Raw genomic sequence first — 19,729 nt, 5'->3', positions numbered from 1 at the left:
TTAAAAATATCTGTATGTCAAAAGTCCCTTGTCCTATATGTCAAAGGTTCTAGACATATGCCTAGACACCAAGCATACAGGAGGAATACAGAGGGAAGCAAGATGAAATGAGTTACATAAAAATATAGAAAAGCAGCTTTTTTCACATTTTCCAGGCAAAATTCTTTCAAACTACAAATTTAATCTGTTTGTGTGTGCCCAGCTCTGATTTTAAACTGTACCAGAGGGATCCCTGGGTGGCGCAGCAGTTTAGCGCCTGCCTTTGGCCCAGGGTGCGATCCTGGAGACCCAGGATCGAATCCCACGTCGGGCTCCTGGTACATGGAGCCTGCTTCTCCCTCTGCCTGTGTCTCTGCCTCTCTCTCTCTCTGTGACTATCATAAATAAAAAAAAAAAAAAAAATTTAAACTGTACCAGAAAGTAATTACCTGAAAACATTTCATAAAGCAGACAGCCCAAAGACCAGAGATCACTGGTGATGGAGAAGTCTGTACCCCTCAAAACTTCTGGCGCTGTATATGTAAGAGATCCTAAAAGTATAAAGAACAACTCTGTTAGGCATTTGTATCAATCCCAAAAACAATCTACCTACGAGGGATCTGGTAAGGTGAAAAAAGAATGGAGGAAAATACACCCATAAATACATGCCTTCATCTGTACCCCACATTTTTTAATGTTTTTTAATTTTCAGGTTTCATTTACAAGGATACGTATGAATACAAACAGGTTTTGAAAATCCAATTGAGTTAGTGGTGTGGCACAATTAGGTATATTCTTTTTAATTTAACAATTTAAATAATCAAAAGAACCTTTGATTATAATATTCTCATTAGAATAGATTAAGTTATATAGCAGTAATACCCCAAATTCCCACCAGCTTACCAACAAAGGTTTATTTATTACTCCAACTACACTTCTACTGCATGTCAGCCCAGCGGCCCGGATCCTTAGAGTCACTCAAAGAGCCAGGCTGATCGAGGGCCCATCTCAATTCATGGTTCCTCCATCACCAGGACAGGGGGGTAAAAACATAGTAAACTGTAAACTGGCTCTGAAAATTCCAACCTCAAAGTAACTCACATCACTTCTGCTCATATTTCCTTAGCTTTGGCCGGGAGAAGATGCAATCCAGAAGAACAGGAAATATTTAGTGAATAGCACTAAGATGTGCTACATATACTTTCTACAAAGTTTAACATTATATAGAAGTAGCACATTCTCGGGACCTCTGGGTGGCTCAGTGGTTGAGCATCTGCCTTCAGCCCAGGGTCCTGGGATCGAGTTCCGCATCAGGTTCCCTGCAGAGAGCCTGCGTCCCCCCTCTGCCTAGGTCTCTGCCTTTCTCTCTCTCTCATGAATAAAATCTTTAAAAAAAAGAAAGAAAAAGTAGCAACACATTCTTGAGCTAGCAAGTTCTCTTATTTACTGTTTAAACTAAACCTTAGAGGGTCGCCTAATATCTAAGTCACACAGCTAAGCAGTTGCAGAGTACCCACCAAAATTCCACCTAAAAGCCTCCCATCTTCCAATGAGAATGTTCTTTTCATGGAGTAATCATCAATCATTTGGAAAATAAAATTCCACTGAGGTAAACTTTCCAGCAAATATCTTCAGGACCTATTACAGCCAGAGCAGCAGTCTCATGTGGTCTCAAGTTTTAAAGTTCTCCTATGTGACATTTTTGCTATACTATCATATTTCATACATGCTCATGCAGCAAACACTTATGGAGGACCTATTTGCCTTACTTTCCCAGATCCTCAGAAAGCAAACATAAATAAGACCTACAAGATGCCCAGGCACCCTGCCCAGGCATATCACTGATAGGTGTTGAAAGTGAATGTCTTCCCCGATTATAACGCAAGTTCAGTTAGGCCAAGGATTTTTGCATTTTGTTCACATCGATATTTCCAGTATCTAGAACATGTCTAAATTTCTATTGATTTCTGTACTTTATTTCTTTCTACATTAATTTAATAAATGTCCTAAGGAACAAATGAATATGATGTCCCTATGTTCACAAGTGCATCAGAAAAGACAACATAGAAAAATGATTACATATGTTAGGTTTGACCATCCATTTACACATAGAATATCACAGAAGAGGGATGCCTGGGTGGCTCAGTCATTAAAGCATCCAACTTTTGATTTCAGCTCAGGTCACAACCTCAGCAACCTAAGATTGAGCCCCACACTGGGCATAGAGCCTGCTTAAGATTCTCTCTCCCTGAGCCCCTCCTGCCCACAGCCCCACTTGTATGCTCGCTCTCTCTAAAGAATATTACAGGGGTGTCTGCCTTTGGCTCAGGTCTTGATCCTGGGGTCCTGGGATCAAACCCCACATTGGGCTCCCTCAGCAAGGACTCTCCCTCTTCCTATGCCCCTCTCCCTTGCTTGTGCTTTTTCTCTCTCAAAATTAATAAATATTTTTTTAAAAATTACAAAAAAAGGTATCACTTCACAATCTCCCCTCAAGTACAGTGACTCTTAACACCCCAGGCCCCATCTCACTGGCAAAACCACCTTTCAAGAATGCACCCTAACAATCTCCCTTACTTTCAGAATATCAGCAACTCATCAATGTTGAAAAAATATCTACAGAGCCACTCATGAGTGCCAGGCACTGTTCTAAGTGCTGAGGATACAGAAGGAAGCAGGACAAAATGGCCATCCTTATGTTCTCATGAATAGTCAGAGACATAGAAAGCAAGGATAGGATACAGGCTTTATTAGAGATGCTCTGTACTTTACACAGTATTGGATCTATACAAAAACCTTTAGGCTATGGACAAAGCCATCTCCATATCCAGACTTCTACTCACTGTTATTTCCAATATATTATTTTGACTGACAAAAATATAAGGTCTATCATCTCCTAAACACATGACTTGAGCAGTGCAGGGTTCTGATCTATAAGCTCTCCACATACCTTTGACTCTACTTTTTACGGTTTTCTTCAGTACATTCTCCCCGCTATCACCTCCTCCTTCTTCTGCTGCCACCAAAGCAAAGAATTCCTCCAAATTTTCACCTTCTACTTTAGCCAAGCAAAAATTACTAAACTTCAATGTGCCAGGCCCTTCCAAGAGTATCTAAGAAGATTAAAAAATAAACATGTTCAGAAACCAGTTCCATTTGCACTTCCATCAGCACCTCTTCAAATCCCATTGAAGAACTCTAAGCACTGGTTTTCTTGCTTCATCCTACTCAAAAAATTAAATGCATACAAGTTTTTAAAAGCAGCTGAAGAAAAAAAAATAAAATAAAATAAAAAATAAAAGCAGCTGAAGAAAAATAAACCCAACATTTTAAAAATAGAATCAAATATAAAACTGTCTTTTCTCAGAGGTATAAAATAAACACCTCATAACCACAGATAAAAACCACATGCCTCTGGGAAAGATGAAGAACAACGTATGTAGAACAATCAATCTTTCCTTGCCAATCCTCCGTGACAGCTCAAGGAGAACTGGAAAATCCACCTGTCCAACGCATAACTTACAGGTTCAAAACTAGGGCTTTGAAGTTAGAGATCTAGCCCTAGGTCCACCACTTATTGGCAGTCTGACCTGGAGAATTTACTTAACTTTTCTAAATCTCAGTCTCTTCACCTATAAAGTGGGAAAAATAATACTGAACTGTGCAGACTGTTATACGATTACCTGAGGTTATACATGCAAAGGGCTTTTGACAATGACCAGCTCAAGTCAGTTAACAGAATTTGTGACTGGAAGTTATTATTCGGTAATTGTTGAACCCCCTGCCAGTGTTCTGTTACTTTTATCTTTTCACAGTTATTATCTTTTCTGTTACTTTTGTATCAAGTGAATCTTTGGTTTTAAAAGCAACTTAAAGTTTGGTTTTTTTTTTAATAAAAAAATAAAAGCAATTTAAGGTTTACCCTTAATCTCTAGTCACAAATACTAAGCATGTCTACAACCTACAACAGTGACTTTTAAAAATTTTTTGAAAAAAAAAATAAAATAAAAATAAAAAAATTTTTGAGCACCAGAATCCCCTGGATTCTGTTAAGATAAACTTCTAGTCCCTACCCCGAGTTTCTGATTCAATGGGTCTAGGTGAGGCCCAAGACTCTGCATTTCTTTTTTTTTTTTTTTTTAAAGATTTTATTTATTTATTCATGATAGTCACAGAGAGAGAGAGAGAGGCAGAGACACAGGCAGAGGGAGAAGCAGGCTCCATGCACCGGGAGCCCGATGTGGGATTTGATCCCAGGTCTCCAGGATCGCGCCTTGGGCCAAAGGCAGGAGCCAAACCGCTGCGCCACCCAGGGATCCCGACTCTGCATTTCTAATGAGTCCCAAGCAGTGCTGATTCTGCTGGTCTAGGGAACACACTTTGAGAACCACTGGCAGGGGCCAGCAATTTTTTTTTTAAGTTAGTAAATATTTTAGACTTTGCAAGCCATAAGGTTTCTGTCCTGATGACTCAACTCTGCAGCCAATCGACAATACATAAAAAAGGTGTGTCTCAATAAAACTTCAGTTACAGAAACGGTCATGCTGCCCAACCCTGCCAACCCCTTTTCAAGAGAAAAGGTTATAGTACAATCACCATGAATTTCCTAAATTGTAAACATATAATGTTAGACTTCTTTAAAACAACTCCCTCACAGGAGTTGACAGACATACAGTCGCTTGGGCAAATCCCAGCCAGTACCTGTTTTTATTTAAGTATAAGCGAAGAGTGGTTTTTACATTTCTAAATGGTTTTTTATTTATTTTTTTTTCTAAATGGTTTTTTAAAAAATAAAAATAAAAATGTATCTTGACATGTGTAAATTATATGAAACTGATATGTTAGGGTCTATAAAGCTTTATTGAAACAAACCCATACTCCTGCATTTACATATTATCTACAGCTGCTTTCAGGGCTATAATGACAGTGAAATGGTTGTAGACTTGGCACAAGTATAGAGATATTTCAAACAAGAACTTCTCTTCATTATGTAGTTTTTATGGGATTTTTTAGAAATAATCATATTCTCCTATGGAGGGCCTACAATAATAATGTTTAACAATATTCAACTTTTTATTTCATCATGCACACTTTAACAAAGTAGCAACTCAAACCAGTAATAAGTACAATCTCTAAAAATATGTACTTATAAATAATAGAAACCATTGATTGAAAACACCAGAAAGTGTCCTAGAAGCTCAACCTAAATATAGTATAGAATCCATCTTCATATAGACAAGGAAGCAAAGGCACAGAGAGAAAAAGGATAACTTGTCCAGGGTCACACAACTTCTAAATGTCAGTATCACCTGCAACTCTGTAACTAAGCAGGTTTCATGCCTCTACTACACTGAAACACATCTATTTATGGATCATTGATTTTATCAAAGAATAAGCTCTTTGACTCATAATGATAGTAATCAAACAATAAAGCCAGAAATGGCATTATCAAACTAAAACAATGGCCCATAATCATATAATTTAAGAGCTTAGTCTTATTTTATAGATCTACTAAGCTCCTCATTCACAATATATCTCAGCAGCAATAACACTTACTCAAAGGACTCTGAAAGAAGGGGAGATTTCTCATTCTAAAGCTACTTCGGCAGATAGCTAAAATACAGCTATATATATATATTATTTTTTTAATATTAACTCAAGGGGTATCTGTGTGACTCAGTCAGTTGGGTGTCAACTCTTGGTTTTGGCAGGTGATGATCTCCAGGGGATAGGCTCAATGCTCAGCACAGAATCTGCTGGAAATTCTCTCTCCCTGTCCTTCTAACTCCTTCCCCTGATCGTGCTGGCTCACTCTCTCATTCTCATCCTCTCTCTCTCTCTCTCTCATAAATTATGTAAAAGAAAAAAATTAACTCAATTTCAAGATGTTCTATATTTTATCTAAATTTTATCTAAAAATAGAAACACCTGTGAGAACGCATTGTAACTTAAAATAGAAGCAGTTAAGAAATCAAACTTGTCATGAATTACCTTGCCAGGAGAAATGTCACAAAAAAGAATGCCAAGGTGATGAAGATGATGTAATCCAGTAATGATATCAACCCCAAATTCTCTCACAACATTTTCTGGGAGGTTTTCATCTTGAGCAATAACCATTTCCAAGGAACCACCTGTAAGTTGATTAAAATCACCCATTTTAACACACCAGCATAACACAGTGCCTCTGGGAGCTTCCATGCTGGGGGATGCTGAGCTTTAAAAAATTATCAAATCCAGGGATCCCTGGGTGGCGCAGCGGTTTGGCACCTGCCTTTGGCCCAGGGCGCGATCCTGGAGACCCGGGATCAAATCCCACATCGGGCTCCCAGTGCATGGAGCCTGCTTCTCCCTCTGCCTATGTCTCTACCTCTCTCTCTTTCTCTCCCTGTGACTATCATAAATAAATAAAAATTTTAAAAAATTTAAAAAATTTAAAAAAAAAATTATCAAATCCATACACACGGACAGCCTGGCAGGGAAAATACACATGTGAATGATTCAAGCACTCTAAGAGGAATCTGTGTGCACACTCCAGAGCCAGCTCCCAGAGAAATACTGCTCAGGCTCAGAGACTAGTCAGTAAGCAAGAAGGTGGGATGAAAGGAGAATCCCTATGGTGCTAGGATTTCTAACTCCAGATTCCTCAAAAATTGAACAGCTGCTAAAATTAGTGGTAAATAATCCAAACTGCATTTGAACACATCATGCGAAGTATAGCTGCATTTACTCTGTGCAAAGTTAGATCACATTCTACAAAGTACTGGATGGCAGAAAAGAGGTCTTTTCTTAAGAGAAAATCATAACTTAGTATACATTACTGAAGAAATGAAACAGCAAAAGCAGATATACTGTGAATTCTATTTCTATACTCTTCTGAAGTCTAAAGTCCCAGTCACATGTCTACCATCTTAAGTGCCAGGAACAGTTTTGTTTTGTTTTTAAAGCATCTTGGGGCAGCCTGGTGGCTCAGTGGGTTTAGCGCTGCCTCCAGCCCAGGGCGTGATCTAGGAAACCCGGGATCGAGTCCCACATCGAGCTCCCTGCATGGAGCCTGCTTCTCCCTCTGCCTGTGTCTCTGCCTCTGTGTGTGTGTGTGTGTGTGTGTGTGTGTGTGTGTGTATGTGTGTGTGTGTCTATGAATAAATAAATAAAATGTTTAAAACAAATTATTTAAAAAAATAAAAAATAAAATAAAGCATCCTGGCTTTATAAAAAGCCAATAGGAGCAAAGTTCAGAGAAAAACATATAACCCCAAACATAATGTTCCTTCCTCAGAGCACTCTTCTTTCTGAAGATTGTATGTCCCAGGCAGCTGTCCTAACTGGGGTTCAAATAAAACTCTTTAAAAAAAAAAAAAAAAACACCTTGGGGCACCTGGATGGCTTAGTCGGTTAAGCACCCTACTCTTAATTTCAGCTCAGGTCACAATCTCAAGGTTGTGAGATAGAGCCCTGTGGCAGGCTCTGTGCTGGGAGTGGAGCCTACTTAAGATTCTCTCTCTGCCCCACCTCATCCCCCAGCATCCCCACCCTCACCCTCTCATTCCTAAAATAAATCAATAGATACCATTAGCTGTCATCTGAAAGTTCAATCAGAATACTATGGTAAAAGTAGGGGGTATTTTGAAGTTTATTTGGAGCAGTTTCCAATCCATTGAAACAAAACACAGGCATAAATTAGTAAGGCTATGACAATGGTCAGGGAGCAGAAATAACAGCTAAAGCAAAAAGTAACACAGGGAAAGTCCCCCGATCACCACAAAAGTGTGTATGATTGTGGAAGTAATTAAACCATAGTCCTTTCCTATTGATTCAGAAAAAAACAAAATGCAAATGAATTATTATTCCAAATAACTTCTTTCTTGATTCAGTTTTATAAGTGCCAACATAATGGGTAAGACTTACAAAGTTAGAAATTACAATGAGTCTTAATATTTAATGACTCTTTATTATTACTCAATGTATAAATAGAAGCTAACAGTGGTACTTTTTCCCTGAAGACACAGAAATTAAAAGCCCAGAAAATACCAATATATTCAGTCATTCTCCTCCCTATATATAGTCCCAGAAAGTTGTAACAAGCAAGAGCTATAACAGGTTATCTCTAATTATTGTCAGATGGTCCTATTGTTGGTTCATCTTTGTACTTTTTCACATTGCTTACGTTTCTGTAAACTGTTAAGTATTCTCTTTATAAAAACAAAAAGATGCTCACATTATAAACTAATTAGCTTACTAAGAACTACTTGACCTAAAAATACTTGTTTTTGTTTTTGTTTTTTTTTTAACTAGGAAAACTTGTTGGAAAAGTTAATCACTAAAAAAATATTTCTAAATTTTTATGCAGGTGATTTAGTAATATTTTATACCAAAGTTAAGCCCAAACTTTACTTGTCTTCCTCTTACCAACTATCTTTGCTTTTTTATCCTAATAACCCTCAAACTACATTGCTACAAGTGAACGTAGTCAATAGTATCAAATACTTATATTTGCAATACAAAAGGAAAATAACAACTTACAATATAGGCTTCTTCAAAACTACTTAAGGTGGATATATTTGTAGCACTTCTGGCACATACTCACCTGTGCAGAGTTCCACCACTAGCCAAAGATGATTGCTGGTTTCATACCATTCATGAAAAGTTACGATATTCTTGTGTTTAATTTCATGGGTGAGACGGACCTATAAAAACACAACATTCGCACACAAAAGAAATTTTTTTTTGAAAACTTACTTTTATTTATTTATGATAGACATAGAGAGAGAGGCAGAGACACAGGCAGAGGAGAGGGAGAAGCAGGCTCCATGCCAGAAGCGGGACTTGATCCCGGGACTCCAGGATCGCGCCCTGGGCCAAAGGCAGGCGCGAAACCACTGAGCCACCCAGGGATCCCCAAAAGAAAGTTCTTAAAATGCCTACATCTATTAAGAAAAACCTAAATACACAATTGGGAAGTGGGTAAGAAAATAGTGGAATTTAGTGGAATTCTATACAGATATTAAAAGTGATGGTTATGAAGACTGGTGACATGGAAAATGCTAATTTAATGTACAATCCTTAAAAAAAAAAAAAAAACCTTGCACAATCCAGTTTTGTATATTTGTGTAAACATTGCAAAAGAAATGTTCATAGGAAAATGAACAAAAGGAATATATCAAAATAGCTGCTGTTATGATCAGAACTGCTAGTGATTTTTTTCTACTTTTTCTATTTTCTACATTAAGTACACAGTACTTTTATAATCAGGAAGGAAATAATTTTCAAGGAAGAAAAAACCTGTACTAAGTAAAAATAACCTCAAGGTTCAATAATACAATAACTAAATTACATATCAACTGACAAAACATTAGCCCAACATTAAAACATTTCATTTTGTATCATAAAAAATGACAGTATAATGACGTTACGTGAAAAAGGCAAGAAACAAAATTATGTAATACCGTGACTTAAATTTTTTTTTTTAAACTCAGCATGGGCAGCCCCTGGCGCAGCGGTGTAGCACCGCCTGCAGCCTGGGTTGTGATCCTGGGGACCCAGGATTGAGTCCCACATCGGGCTCCCTGCATGGAGCCTGCTTCTCCCTCTGCCTGTGTCTCTGCCTCTATTTATTTATAAATAAATAAATATTTTTTTTTAAAATAAATAAAACTCATAATAAAAAAGACTAGAACAAAGATAAACAGGGACTGCCTCAGGTCATCATGTCTCAGGTGATAAAACAATGCTTTTTTTTTCCTTCTACCCATTTTTCTAGATGTTTAAGTTTTCTATAATGATGATGTATTACTTTTTAAAATATTTAAAAGAATGCTCAAAGGATTCTATAATTTTCTTTTTAAAAATATCCTTAATGAATCCTAATATCAATTCACTCGGGTTATTAAAAGAAGAATCGTTACAGTGAACACACTGATCTTAAAATGTACATTTCCATTAGATAAAAATACCTGTGCACAAAAAAAAAAAAAAAAAAGAAAAAAGGAAAGAAAAACAAGAGTGAATTCAAAACCCAATAATAGGGCAGCCCCGGTGGCTCAGAGGTTTAGCGCCACCTTCAGCCAGGGGCGTGATCCTGGAGACCAGGCATCGAGTCCCACATCGGGCTCCCTGCCTGGAGCCTGCTTCTCCCTCTGCCTCTGTCTCTACCTCTTTCTCTCTCTCTGTCTTTCATCAATCAATAAATAAAATCTTAAAAAAAAAATGTTTACTTTAAAAAAAAACCAATAATAAAGATGCAAGAGCCTGTTTAAAAAAAATAAAAAAACAAAACTAAGTTGTCTTAGGGATTTTTTTTTTTTTTTTTTGCTTTCTCCCTTCAAAATCCCATTAAATATGGAAACTAAAACCCCAAAAACATGTGCTGTACTAACAAACCTTCCAGACTCAATTGGTGACAATTACCCAATTGCTTTGGATCCTTGTTTCTGATTCTCTTACACAGACACAGACACACACACACACACACACACACACACACACACACAACTATCCCTCACACTCAGCACAGGCTAATGGGCCCATTGCTCCATAGTAATATAGAGTTCCCTATTTTAAAAATGGATATGTGGTACACGCTCAGAATGACTAGATGGGCTCATATTCTAATGCAAAGAAAGGGAAGTGAATCCACATAATTTAGAAGACAGGTTAGGAGAAAAACAAAAATCAGAGTGGCAAAGAGAATTTGAGGAGCATCTTGTAATAAACTCTTAATAAAGAGCCAGTAGAGAATGGAAGACACAGGGTGAGCATGTTTCAATGGATCCCCACTGATTCGGGGGGCAGGGGGGAGGACCTAATGACAAAATAAAGGTATGGAAACTCCAACAGAAATCAGGCCACAGCCCAGCTTCCTGCACTCCCTATCACTCAAAGTGTATTTCCATGTGACCACTATGAACTTTAAAGTTAGATTTGTAAGCCCCCTTTACATTTCTGTGGACAGCATTGTTAGGTTTTGACTAAGAACTGCATCATCTCCAAACTCTTGCATACATCCTAGCTCTTGACCACCACTCCTGCACTTTCCAGCTCGTTCACTCTAGTACTTCAATTCTGGTTCAGTTCAAACATCCACACTCCACATATATACAAGCAACTGAAGCAGACAAGACATGCTGACTGATCCACCTTCAATTTAGGATCCCAAACTCAAATGGCCCCAGCCAGTCAGTCTGTCCTCCAAGTCACTATTCACACGTTTGCTTTCCTCTTGCCTAAAACACTGCCTTCCCCACACCCCCCACCACTTCCTAACTGAAGACTTAGCTTCTCATCCCAGAGAAAACTTCATTGGAAGAAAAATCCCTTGTGGTCCTAGCACCAAATCTGCATCTTGTCCCATATACCTCTCTTCCTGGAACTATCCACACTCTTTACAAAAGCCAACACTTCCCCATACCCATTAGAATAGCTACCTTCAAAACAAAAACAAAAACAGACTAACAAGTGTTGGCAAAGTTGTGGGGAAATAGAATCCCTCGTGGACTGCTGGTAGAGTGTTAAATGGTACAGCCTCTGTGGAAAACAGTGCAGCAGTTCCTTAAAAAATTATAATAATAAACATAGAATTCCACTTTCTGGGTATATATCCAAAGGATTTAAAGCAAAAGACGTCCTGAAGATACATGTGTACACTCATATTCATAGCAGCATTTTATTCACATAGCCAAAAGGTAGAAGCAACCCAAATGTCCTTAGGTAAATAGATAAGCAAAATGTGGCATATACATACAGTGGAATATTATACAGTCTTATGAAAGAAATTCTGACATGTGCTACAACATAGATGAATTCTGAGGACAGCATGCTAAGTGAAATAAGTCAGTCAAAAAAGACAAAAGAGGTACGATTCCAACTACATAAGGTACTATTCACAGACAAAGCAGAATGGTGGCTGCCTAGGACTGGGGAAGGAGAAATGAGGAATTATTGTTTAATGTCTAAAGAGTTTCAGTTTTGTAAGATGACAAGAGTTCTGAACAATCTATCAGTCACACTCCACGTATTTACCCAAGAGTTGAAAACTTAACATCCACACAAAAATCTGTACAGATGTTTATAGCAGCTTTATTCACAACTGAAAACAAGATGCCCTTCAATAGGCCAATGAATAGGGATCCCTGGGTGGCGCAGCGGTTTGGCGCCTGCCTTTGGCCCAGGGCGCGATCCTGGAGACCCAGGATCGAATCCCACATCAGGCTCCCGGTGCATGGAGCCTGCTTCTCCCTCTGCCTATGTCTCTGCCTCTCTCTCTCTCTCTCTCTCTCTCTCTCTCTCTGTGACTATCATAAATAAATTAAAAAAAAAAAATAGGCCAATGAATAAACAAACTGGTACATCTATGCAATGCTGCTCATCAATAAAAAGAAATGAGTTATCAGCCACCAACAGACACAGATAAATACATACTGCTAAATTAATGACGTCAATCTGAAAAGGCTACATTCTATACAATTCCAACTATATTACATTCTAGAAAAGACCAAACTATGGACATAATTAAAAAACAAAAAAAAGTCAGCTGATGCCCAGGGTTGAGAGGAAGGGGAAGGGATGAATAGGTGGAGCACAAAGGATTTTTAGAGCAGGGAAACTCTTCTGTGTGATACTGTATCTACTAGGATAGATACAGGTCATTACTCATTTGTCCACAACTATGGAAAGTCCAACACCAAGGATACATCCTAATATAAAGTATGGCTTTTGGATGATTAGGATAGATCAATGTGGGATCATCAATTATAATGTATGTGCCACTCTGATAGGGATGCTGACAATGGGGAATACTATGCATGCATGGGGCCAGAGAATAAATGGGAAATTGCTACACTTTGATTTTGTTGTGAATCTGAAACTGCTCTTAAAAAATTAACTTTTTAGGGGCACCTAGATGGCTCAGTTGATTAAGTGTCCAACTCTTGATCTCAGCTGAGATCTTCATCTCAGAGTCATGAGTTCAGATTGGGCTTCATGTTGGGCACAGAGCCTACTTTAAAAAAATCAATTCTAGAGATGGTGATGGTCGTACAGCAATAATGAATGGGCTTAATATCACCAACTATACACTTAAAAATGGTTAAGATGGTAAACTTTTTGATACATGTATTTTACCACAATGTGGGGGGCAGGGGAGCTAAGTTTGGTCCAGGAGCTTAGGCTATAAATTTCAAACCCAAGTCAGCAGTCTCACTCAACATTCTTCCTTTGGCCAGCTAGCTTTATAAATGACATACTAAATTTATTTTTTTTTGACATACTAAATTTAAAAGCAAATGACCTAATATAGACTATATTTTCCTTGACCATTCTCAAAAAAACACTAAGTTGCTACTTAGGTATGTTTATTAGGCATTATTCAGAATTGCAGGCACTAAACAAACAGAAGGCCACCCATTCCAGGCTGAAAATACGGCATTTGCTATAGTGAGTTCAGCGGCTTGTTTATATGCTGCTACCTCTCCCTGATCACAGCTCTGTGTTTTCCCAGAGAAAAGGAAATATAATTGACTTACCCAATTGGTTATTTCAGGCCTTTTGCACTTATCAGTACAAAGAATAGCTACAAAATTGATTGTTCCCTTCCGACGCCCTTTATAAACAACAGTGTTGCTTCCTCTGCCAATCTCCTCATACAGAATGAAGTTTTCCATCTCTGGGTCGAATTCTCACATTGGATAAAAGGGCAGCCTAATGGCATTTCTAGCTCCTAAAAGGTAAACAAAAATAACACTTATAAATATAAGCTAGTTACATAATTAGCCTAGGATATTTAATATGCAAACCTAGTAATTCTATAAACTCAGAAAATTCACCTACAAGTGAAAGATGAATTTTCACCCTTTTGCAGGGTGAAAAAAAAAAAAAAAAAAAAAGCTAAGGGGAAAATAAAACAATTGACAAACCAATACTCAACTTCCTTCAACAAAATCTCAACAAAAATGATGAAAATGACAGCTATTTCCAACACATATAACAAAATGAGGGATGAATGAGATGTCCGCTAACATAGTTTGTACTTTTCTAACATTCTTCTTACAAAAGGCACATTGTGTCAACATTTGTATAGAATGTAGCAATATATGACCCACCTAAATCTCAAATTATGAGAAGCAAATGAGACAATGTAAATTAAAATAGGTTATAAACAAATTTGGAATAATAATATTCCCATCTAATCCACAAAGATTCTAAGAGTCAATCCAAATATTATTATTTGAAGTCAGCTGTCTAAGTAAATAAAAATTAAAAAAAAAAAAAAAAAAAAGGGATCCCTGGGTGGCGCAGCGGTTTAGTGCCTGCCTTTGGCCCAGGGCGCGATCCTGGAGATCTGGGATCAAATCCCACATCGGGCTCCCGGTGCATGGAGCCTACTTCTCCCTCTGTGTCTCTGCCTCTCTCTCTCTCTCACTGTGTGCCTGTCATAAGTAAATGAAGTCAGCTGTCACCAAACTACTGGGTTCTGGGCCAAATCCAGCCTGCTGCCTGCTTCTGTAAAGTTTAACTGGAACATAGCCACACCCATTTATTTACATATTGTCTAAGGCTCCTTTTAGGCTACAGCTGCAGAGTTATGACAGAGTAATGGCCTGCACACATTCTAAAATACCTGCACATATTCTAAAATACCTCCTACCTGTCCCTTTACAGAAAAAGTCTGCCAACTCCTGTTTTAAATTTTAAAAAATACTTTTAACCACTTTATCATCCAGGATATAAGCAGTTAAGAGAGTTCATTTTCTTAGCCAACAGAATGTCCTAATTGCAATGTCCTAATTAGGAATTGATGTTACTCTTTTATCAATTAGATTTTATTTAGATTTTTTTTTATTGAGAATTTAAGTACATTAGTGGATTCAGTATTTTAAACAATACATTTACAATATAATCAAAGTATTTATTTGATTGGCAAAATATATTTTAAATTGGTATCTCTTTGGAAGGATTTCACATGCTATAGAAAATTTTCTAAAAATTATCCAGTAAGTTGTAAAATATACTCTTTCAAAGCAGCTGTTTCGGGCAGCCCTGGTGGTGCAATGGTTTAGCGCCGCCTGCAGCCTGGGGTGTGATCTTGGAGACCCAGGATCGAGTCCCATATCGGGCTTCCTGCGTGGAGTCTACTTCTCCCTCTGCCTTCCCCTCTCTCTCTCTCTCTCTCTCTTGCTCTCGCTCTCTCTCAATAAATATATCAATCTTTAAAAAAAATAAAAATAAAAGCAGCTGTTTCTACATGGTATTCAATAAGTTAGAACCTAAAGAAAAATCCTTTGAAATAGAATGTAAAAGAGAAGTTAATTAGTATGGCATTTCTTTGGGGGCAGATGAAAATGTTCAGGAATTATTACTGATGGTTGTTCAACTTTGTGAATACACTAAAAAAAAAAAAAAAAAAATCACTGAACTGGGGCACCTAGGTGGCTCAGTTGGTTAAGCATCTGCCTTCAGCTCAGGTCATGATTTCAGGGTCCTGAGATGGACCCTTTGTGTGCTCTCTGCTCAGCCGAGAGTCTGCTTTTCCCTCTCCCTCTGACCCTTTCTCTTTCAAATAAATAAAATCTTTTTTTAAAAAAATCACAGTTGTACATTTTAAAGGGGTGAACTGTATAGTTCAATTTTTGTTGATATAATTCACATGTACATTAAGTTTAAAGCATATGTTGTGATTTGATACATTTATATATAATATGATTACTATCATAGCATTAGTTAATGCCTCTATGTCACATAATTATCATTTTTGTGATAAGAATATGTAAGATCTAATCGTGTAATAACTTTGAAGTACATAATACATTATTTTTTAGCATAATCACTATGATTACATCAGATCCCCAAAACGTATTTTATGTCATAGGCTATTACAAAAACAGCCTGAAAGCCAAGTTTGGCCAATAGGCAGCAGTTTGTCCTGTTCTAGTACAGGGAACCAGTGATGTAAGAATCTAGGAATAACTAATTCTATAATTCCATCTTCCAAAGAAATTAAAACTTACTACAAAATGGGAAAAATTCTACTATAAAAATGTATAGGCTAGTAATTACACTTAGTTATTTGGATTACAAACCTAGTCTATCGGGGATCCCTGGGTGGTGCAGCGGTTTGGCGCCTGCCTTTGGCCCAGGGCGCGATCCTGGAGACCCGGGATCGAGTCCCACGTTGGGCTCCCGGTGCATGGAGCCTGCTTCTCCCTCTGCCTGTGTCTGTGTCTCTGCCTCTCTCTCTCCCTCTCTCTCTCTCTGTGACTATCATAAATAAATAAAAATTAAAAAATTAAAAAAACAAACCTAGTCTATCAAATCAGAAGAACTTATATCATTGACAGTGAAATTCTTTGAATTCTAAGTAGAAAAGATGCAGGAGAAATCTGAATTTAAATCAGTGAAAACCTAGAAGTGTCACAGATAGTATCTATTTACTTTAATGAACACTTTTACTAAGTTCCCTCTATGTTCCTTTCCTCCTAAAACCCATTCATTAAAAAATAGTGACCCATGACTACCAAAATGCAGCCCAGACAGCAGTAATTTTGGGGCAACAGGTCAACATTACATTACATAGTATGTAATATAGCCAAAGTAAGATTAAATTGACAATATATTAAGATGGAAAAGCAATCTAGCTAGAAAAAAAAAAATAACCAAAAACCTTTAATTAACAATTGCGAACAATTAATGTTCGCTAATTGACTACATTAGGTTATGCCATGATAAGGTGTTGAAGTTTTTATATAAGATAAATAATTGGTTCCTTGAAAATAAAGTTTTAAGCCATAAGGGAAAAAAGTTAAATCTTCAAATTTTGAATTTGATTCACGCCAAATTCTTTCCCTCAATCTTTTACTGAGTAGTGGCATCTGAGCAGACCCTACAGCCTGAAATTAACAAAAGGCATCAATTACAAAGTCTGCTTTAGATAAGGGTAGCTTACTCTGGAAGCACTTCCCCTCTACCCGGCTCAGTTTCCTTAGAGTAAAATAAGAACTGGATCAGATGATCTTCTAAGTTATCTTTCAAGTTTGAAACTCCAGGACTTTAAGATTCTTTTTGGCTCACTCCAAGGCCATTCTCACCTTACACTTATTAACATGCATTTTTTAATGCATAACCTCTTCAATTGAGAAATAAAACACAAATACAGGGAAAACCCACAAAATAAATGTATAGGTTAATGAATTATTTTAAGAGGGACACCCTTGTGATCACCACCCAGATGAAGAATATCACTTTGCCTCCCACTCCAGAAGTCCCTTCCTGAGCCTATGGTCATCACAACTCCTCCTCCTTTCCAAAAGCAATCACTCTCCTGACTTTCACAGTTATCACTTCCTAGCGTTCCTTTATCGTTTTCTCATTGGGTGTGCGTTTCCAGGCACCACAGTTTAGTCTTTCACATCTTCTAAAGGCGTGGTGCGTCTTTTAAGACTCTTTCAATCTACAAGTTCACCGAGGTATTATCAAAGAAGCCAGAACGAATCATATATATGAGCAAATGAGGCATCTAATATTCAGGAGTCGGGCCTACATTCAACAAACTCTGAAACTGACCAGGTGTTAGAGATACGCGGATAAAGACCAGAACCCTCCCTCCACTTCACTCTGCCTTCAGATCATTAACTCAACTAGCAGCAGCTGCCCCAGCCCAGATCTATTTAATCAGAAACTCTGGAAGCAGAGCCCAGTAATCTATGGTTTAACTAACCCTCAAGTTAAGGGTAGTGCACGCCAACTTCGCTAACCACAGGCCAAAACAACCTTTTTCGAGGGCATAAAAGGTGGCAGGCACCGTGCCAAGCATTCAACAGGTGCTCCTCCTTAACAACTGAATTAACTACAGGCTTTCAGCTTAGTCTGACCTCGAAAGTCCAGGCGCTGAATCGCGGCTCCCCTACTCCAAGAGGCTCAAGACCAGCGAGCTGGCGGCTTTCACTGCCTCCCTACCTCCAGCGACATCTGTCTACACAGCCGGCTTAGAACTCGGGAAGCGTCGCCAAGGTTTTATGGGGGAAACTCCGAGTCTGGGGCGTCCATAGAACGCGCCTCCCGACCCCCCTACACCTAAGTCCTCGAAGAGCTGTCCCGTATGCCCTAAACCAAAGCCTCGAGATAATAAAGTTTTTAGTAACACGGTAACAAAGCAGAGCCCGAAGAAACAAGACGCGAGAGGCACAGGGCTCACGGAGGGAGGGCAGGTGGATGGCGCCCCTTCAGGCCTATAGTGTCCCCCGCACGGAAAGACACGAACCCAAATTCGTGGACCCCAAAACTGCCAGTGCCACTCACCTGAACGCACAGCGGGAAGAAGCCGCCCACCCAGGGTACCGCTCCCGCCAAGGCGCGCGCCTGGGCTCTAGTCCTTCGGGATAGGTCCACTGGCCAAAGCTAGGGGTGAAGCAACGGAGTAGAGTGGAATGCGCAGGCGCAGTTTCAGGTGGTGCGGTCCAGCACCCCTCTGCGTTTGGACTTGCCCATCCCGTCTCCATGGCAGCACGCAGAACGCCGGAAGCAGCGCGCGGCGCTGACTGGCTGAGCAGTTTGGGCCGCTATTGGCTGGGGCCCGGAAGTGTGGGGGCGGGCGGAGAGGGGACCAGCGGGGGCGGTAGGTGCGCAGCTGGAGGCACTGAAACCGTGGGCCCTTGTCCTTTCTCCCCGTCCCATACTGTCCCCAGTTTCCTTCCTTCCGTTTTCTGAAGCTAGCCGAGCTCAAGGACGTGGCGACGGAGTCTGGGTAACTAATGGCTCAGAAAGAAGCGGGTTTCTCGAGTTCCTCACCCTTTAGAAAAGAGGACTATAGATCACCGTGCTTCTTGCACGTAAGAAAACAGACCAGATCCTCCATCTCGAGGTGATTGCTTATGGCTTTTAAGACTCCCAAGTCCTCAATTTCCAACCATCAGACACATTAACAGCAGCTCCTCTCTTCCTTCCATCAAGTTAGCTCAGTGGTTCTCAAACTTGAAGCATCAGAATTGCGTGGAACGCTTGTGGAAACGCACTTCTGAGCCCCACCTAGAGAACTTCTGGTTCTGTGGCTCTGGATGAGGCCCAAAATTGCGCAAGTCTATCAAGCCATCAGGTGATGTAGATGTTATCAGGGACCGTGCTTTGCGAACCTGTATGCAGAGGACCTGTGCATCGCTTTGATCTCAAGTGAATCACAATTTTTTTTTTTTTTTTTTTTTTTTTGGTTCTAACCTTTCTTACAATCTCAGGAACCTGTCTCAGTGGCTTCCGCTTTCAGGATAAAACCTGGAAGTACTTTCCAAATGACATAAGTAAAAGGCCAAAAGCAGTGGAGAATGAAGAATGCCTTCTAATCGGTGGCTTTTTCTGCCCAAAATGATGGCTGCAGCTGGTGTTCTGATCTTTGGTGGGATAATGGACAAGATTTCCTGTTGGGGAAAGAGATTTACCTAATACCTGGCAGACAGGAAGATCTCCTAATAAAAGAGCTATCCCAGTGCCTTATTTCTACTACATAAATTTCACTGATTAATAATCCCCAAAAATGTTCAATAAACACCGAATGAGCCTTTTAGTGCCTTACTCTTGCATGTGAATACATAGCCAGAAATAGCAAGATGTGTGAGGAAAGACCCTAACATGAAAGAAATTAAAATAGCAAATCAATGAAAGTAACTTGGAGGAAACAATTGATACAGAAACCAGACTAAAACTTAAAAATTATTAATGTCATTATAGTGTATAATGTATAGCATCTATAGTTTGCATTCTCTTTTCTTTAATC

The 19,729-nt window shown here is 39.0% G+C and overlaps 1 protein-coding gene and 1 long non-coding RNA gene across 7 annotated transcripts in view; one reads left to right on the top strand and one right to left on the bottom strand.

The window, feature by feature from the left end:
• The window catches only part of ULK4 (unc-51 like kinase 4), a 591,366-nt gene extending 572,999 nt beyond the window's left edge, over positions 1-18,367 (bottom strand). For 4 of the 6 annotated variants that reach the window (XM_077865647.1, XM_077865651.1, XM_077865650.1 and 1 more), the window contains exons 1-6: positions 18,265-18,367; positions 13,497-13,690; positions 8,564-8,663; positions 5,971-6,110; positions 2,930-3,092; positions 429-530 (exon numbers count right to left, since the gene is read on the bottom strand). In XM_077865647.1, the coding sequence (XP_077721773.1) occupies positions 429-530; positions 2,930-3,092; positions 5,971-6,110; positions 8,564-8,663; positions 13,497-13,634 (643 nt within the window). In that variant the 5' untranslated portion in view covers positions 13,635-13,690; positions 18,265-18,367. Of the gene's footprint in view, positions 1-428; positions 531-2,929; positions 3,093-5,970; positions 6,111-8,563; positions 8,664-13,496; positions 13,691-16,049; positions 16,203-18,264 lie in introns of those variants that run through there. The other 2 variants (XM_077865648.1, XM_077865652.1) reach the window with 2 other exon arrangements.
• Positions 18,368-18,557: 190 nt separating this feature from the next.
• On the top strand, positions 18,558-19,516 carry LOC144294084 (uncharacterized). Its single transcript, XR_013361487.1, has 2 exons — positions 18,558-19,057; positions 19,194-19,516. It is a non-coding gene; the product is annotated as an uncharacterized LOC144294084 (long non-coding RNA).
• Positions 19,517-19,729: the final 213 nt, after the last annotated feature.

The sequence above is a fragment of the Canis aureus genome, chromosome 22 (genome assembly GCF_053574225.1).
Source record: "Canis aureus isolate CA01 chromosome 22, VMU_Caureus_v.1.0, whole genome shotgun sequence".
NCBI classification, from domain to species: domain Eukaryota; kingdom Metazoa; phylum Chordata; class Mammalia; order Carnivora; family Canidae; genus Canis; species Canis aureus.
Note: the sequence above shows the minus strand (reverse complement) of the source record. Positions and strands in the feature narration are given on the sequence as shown.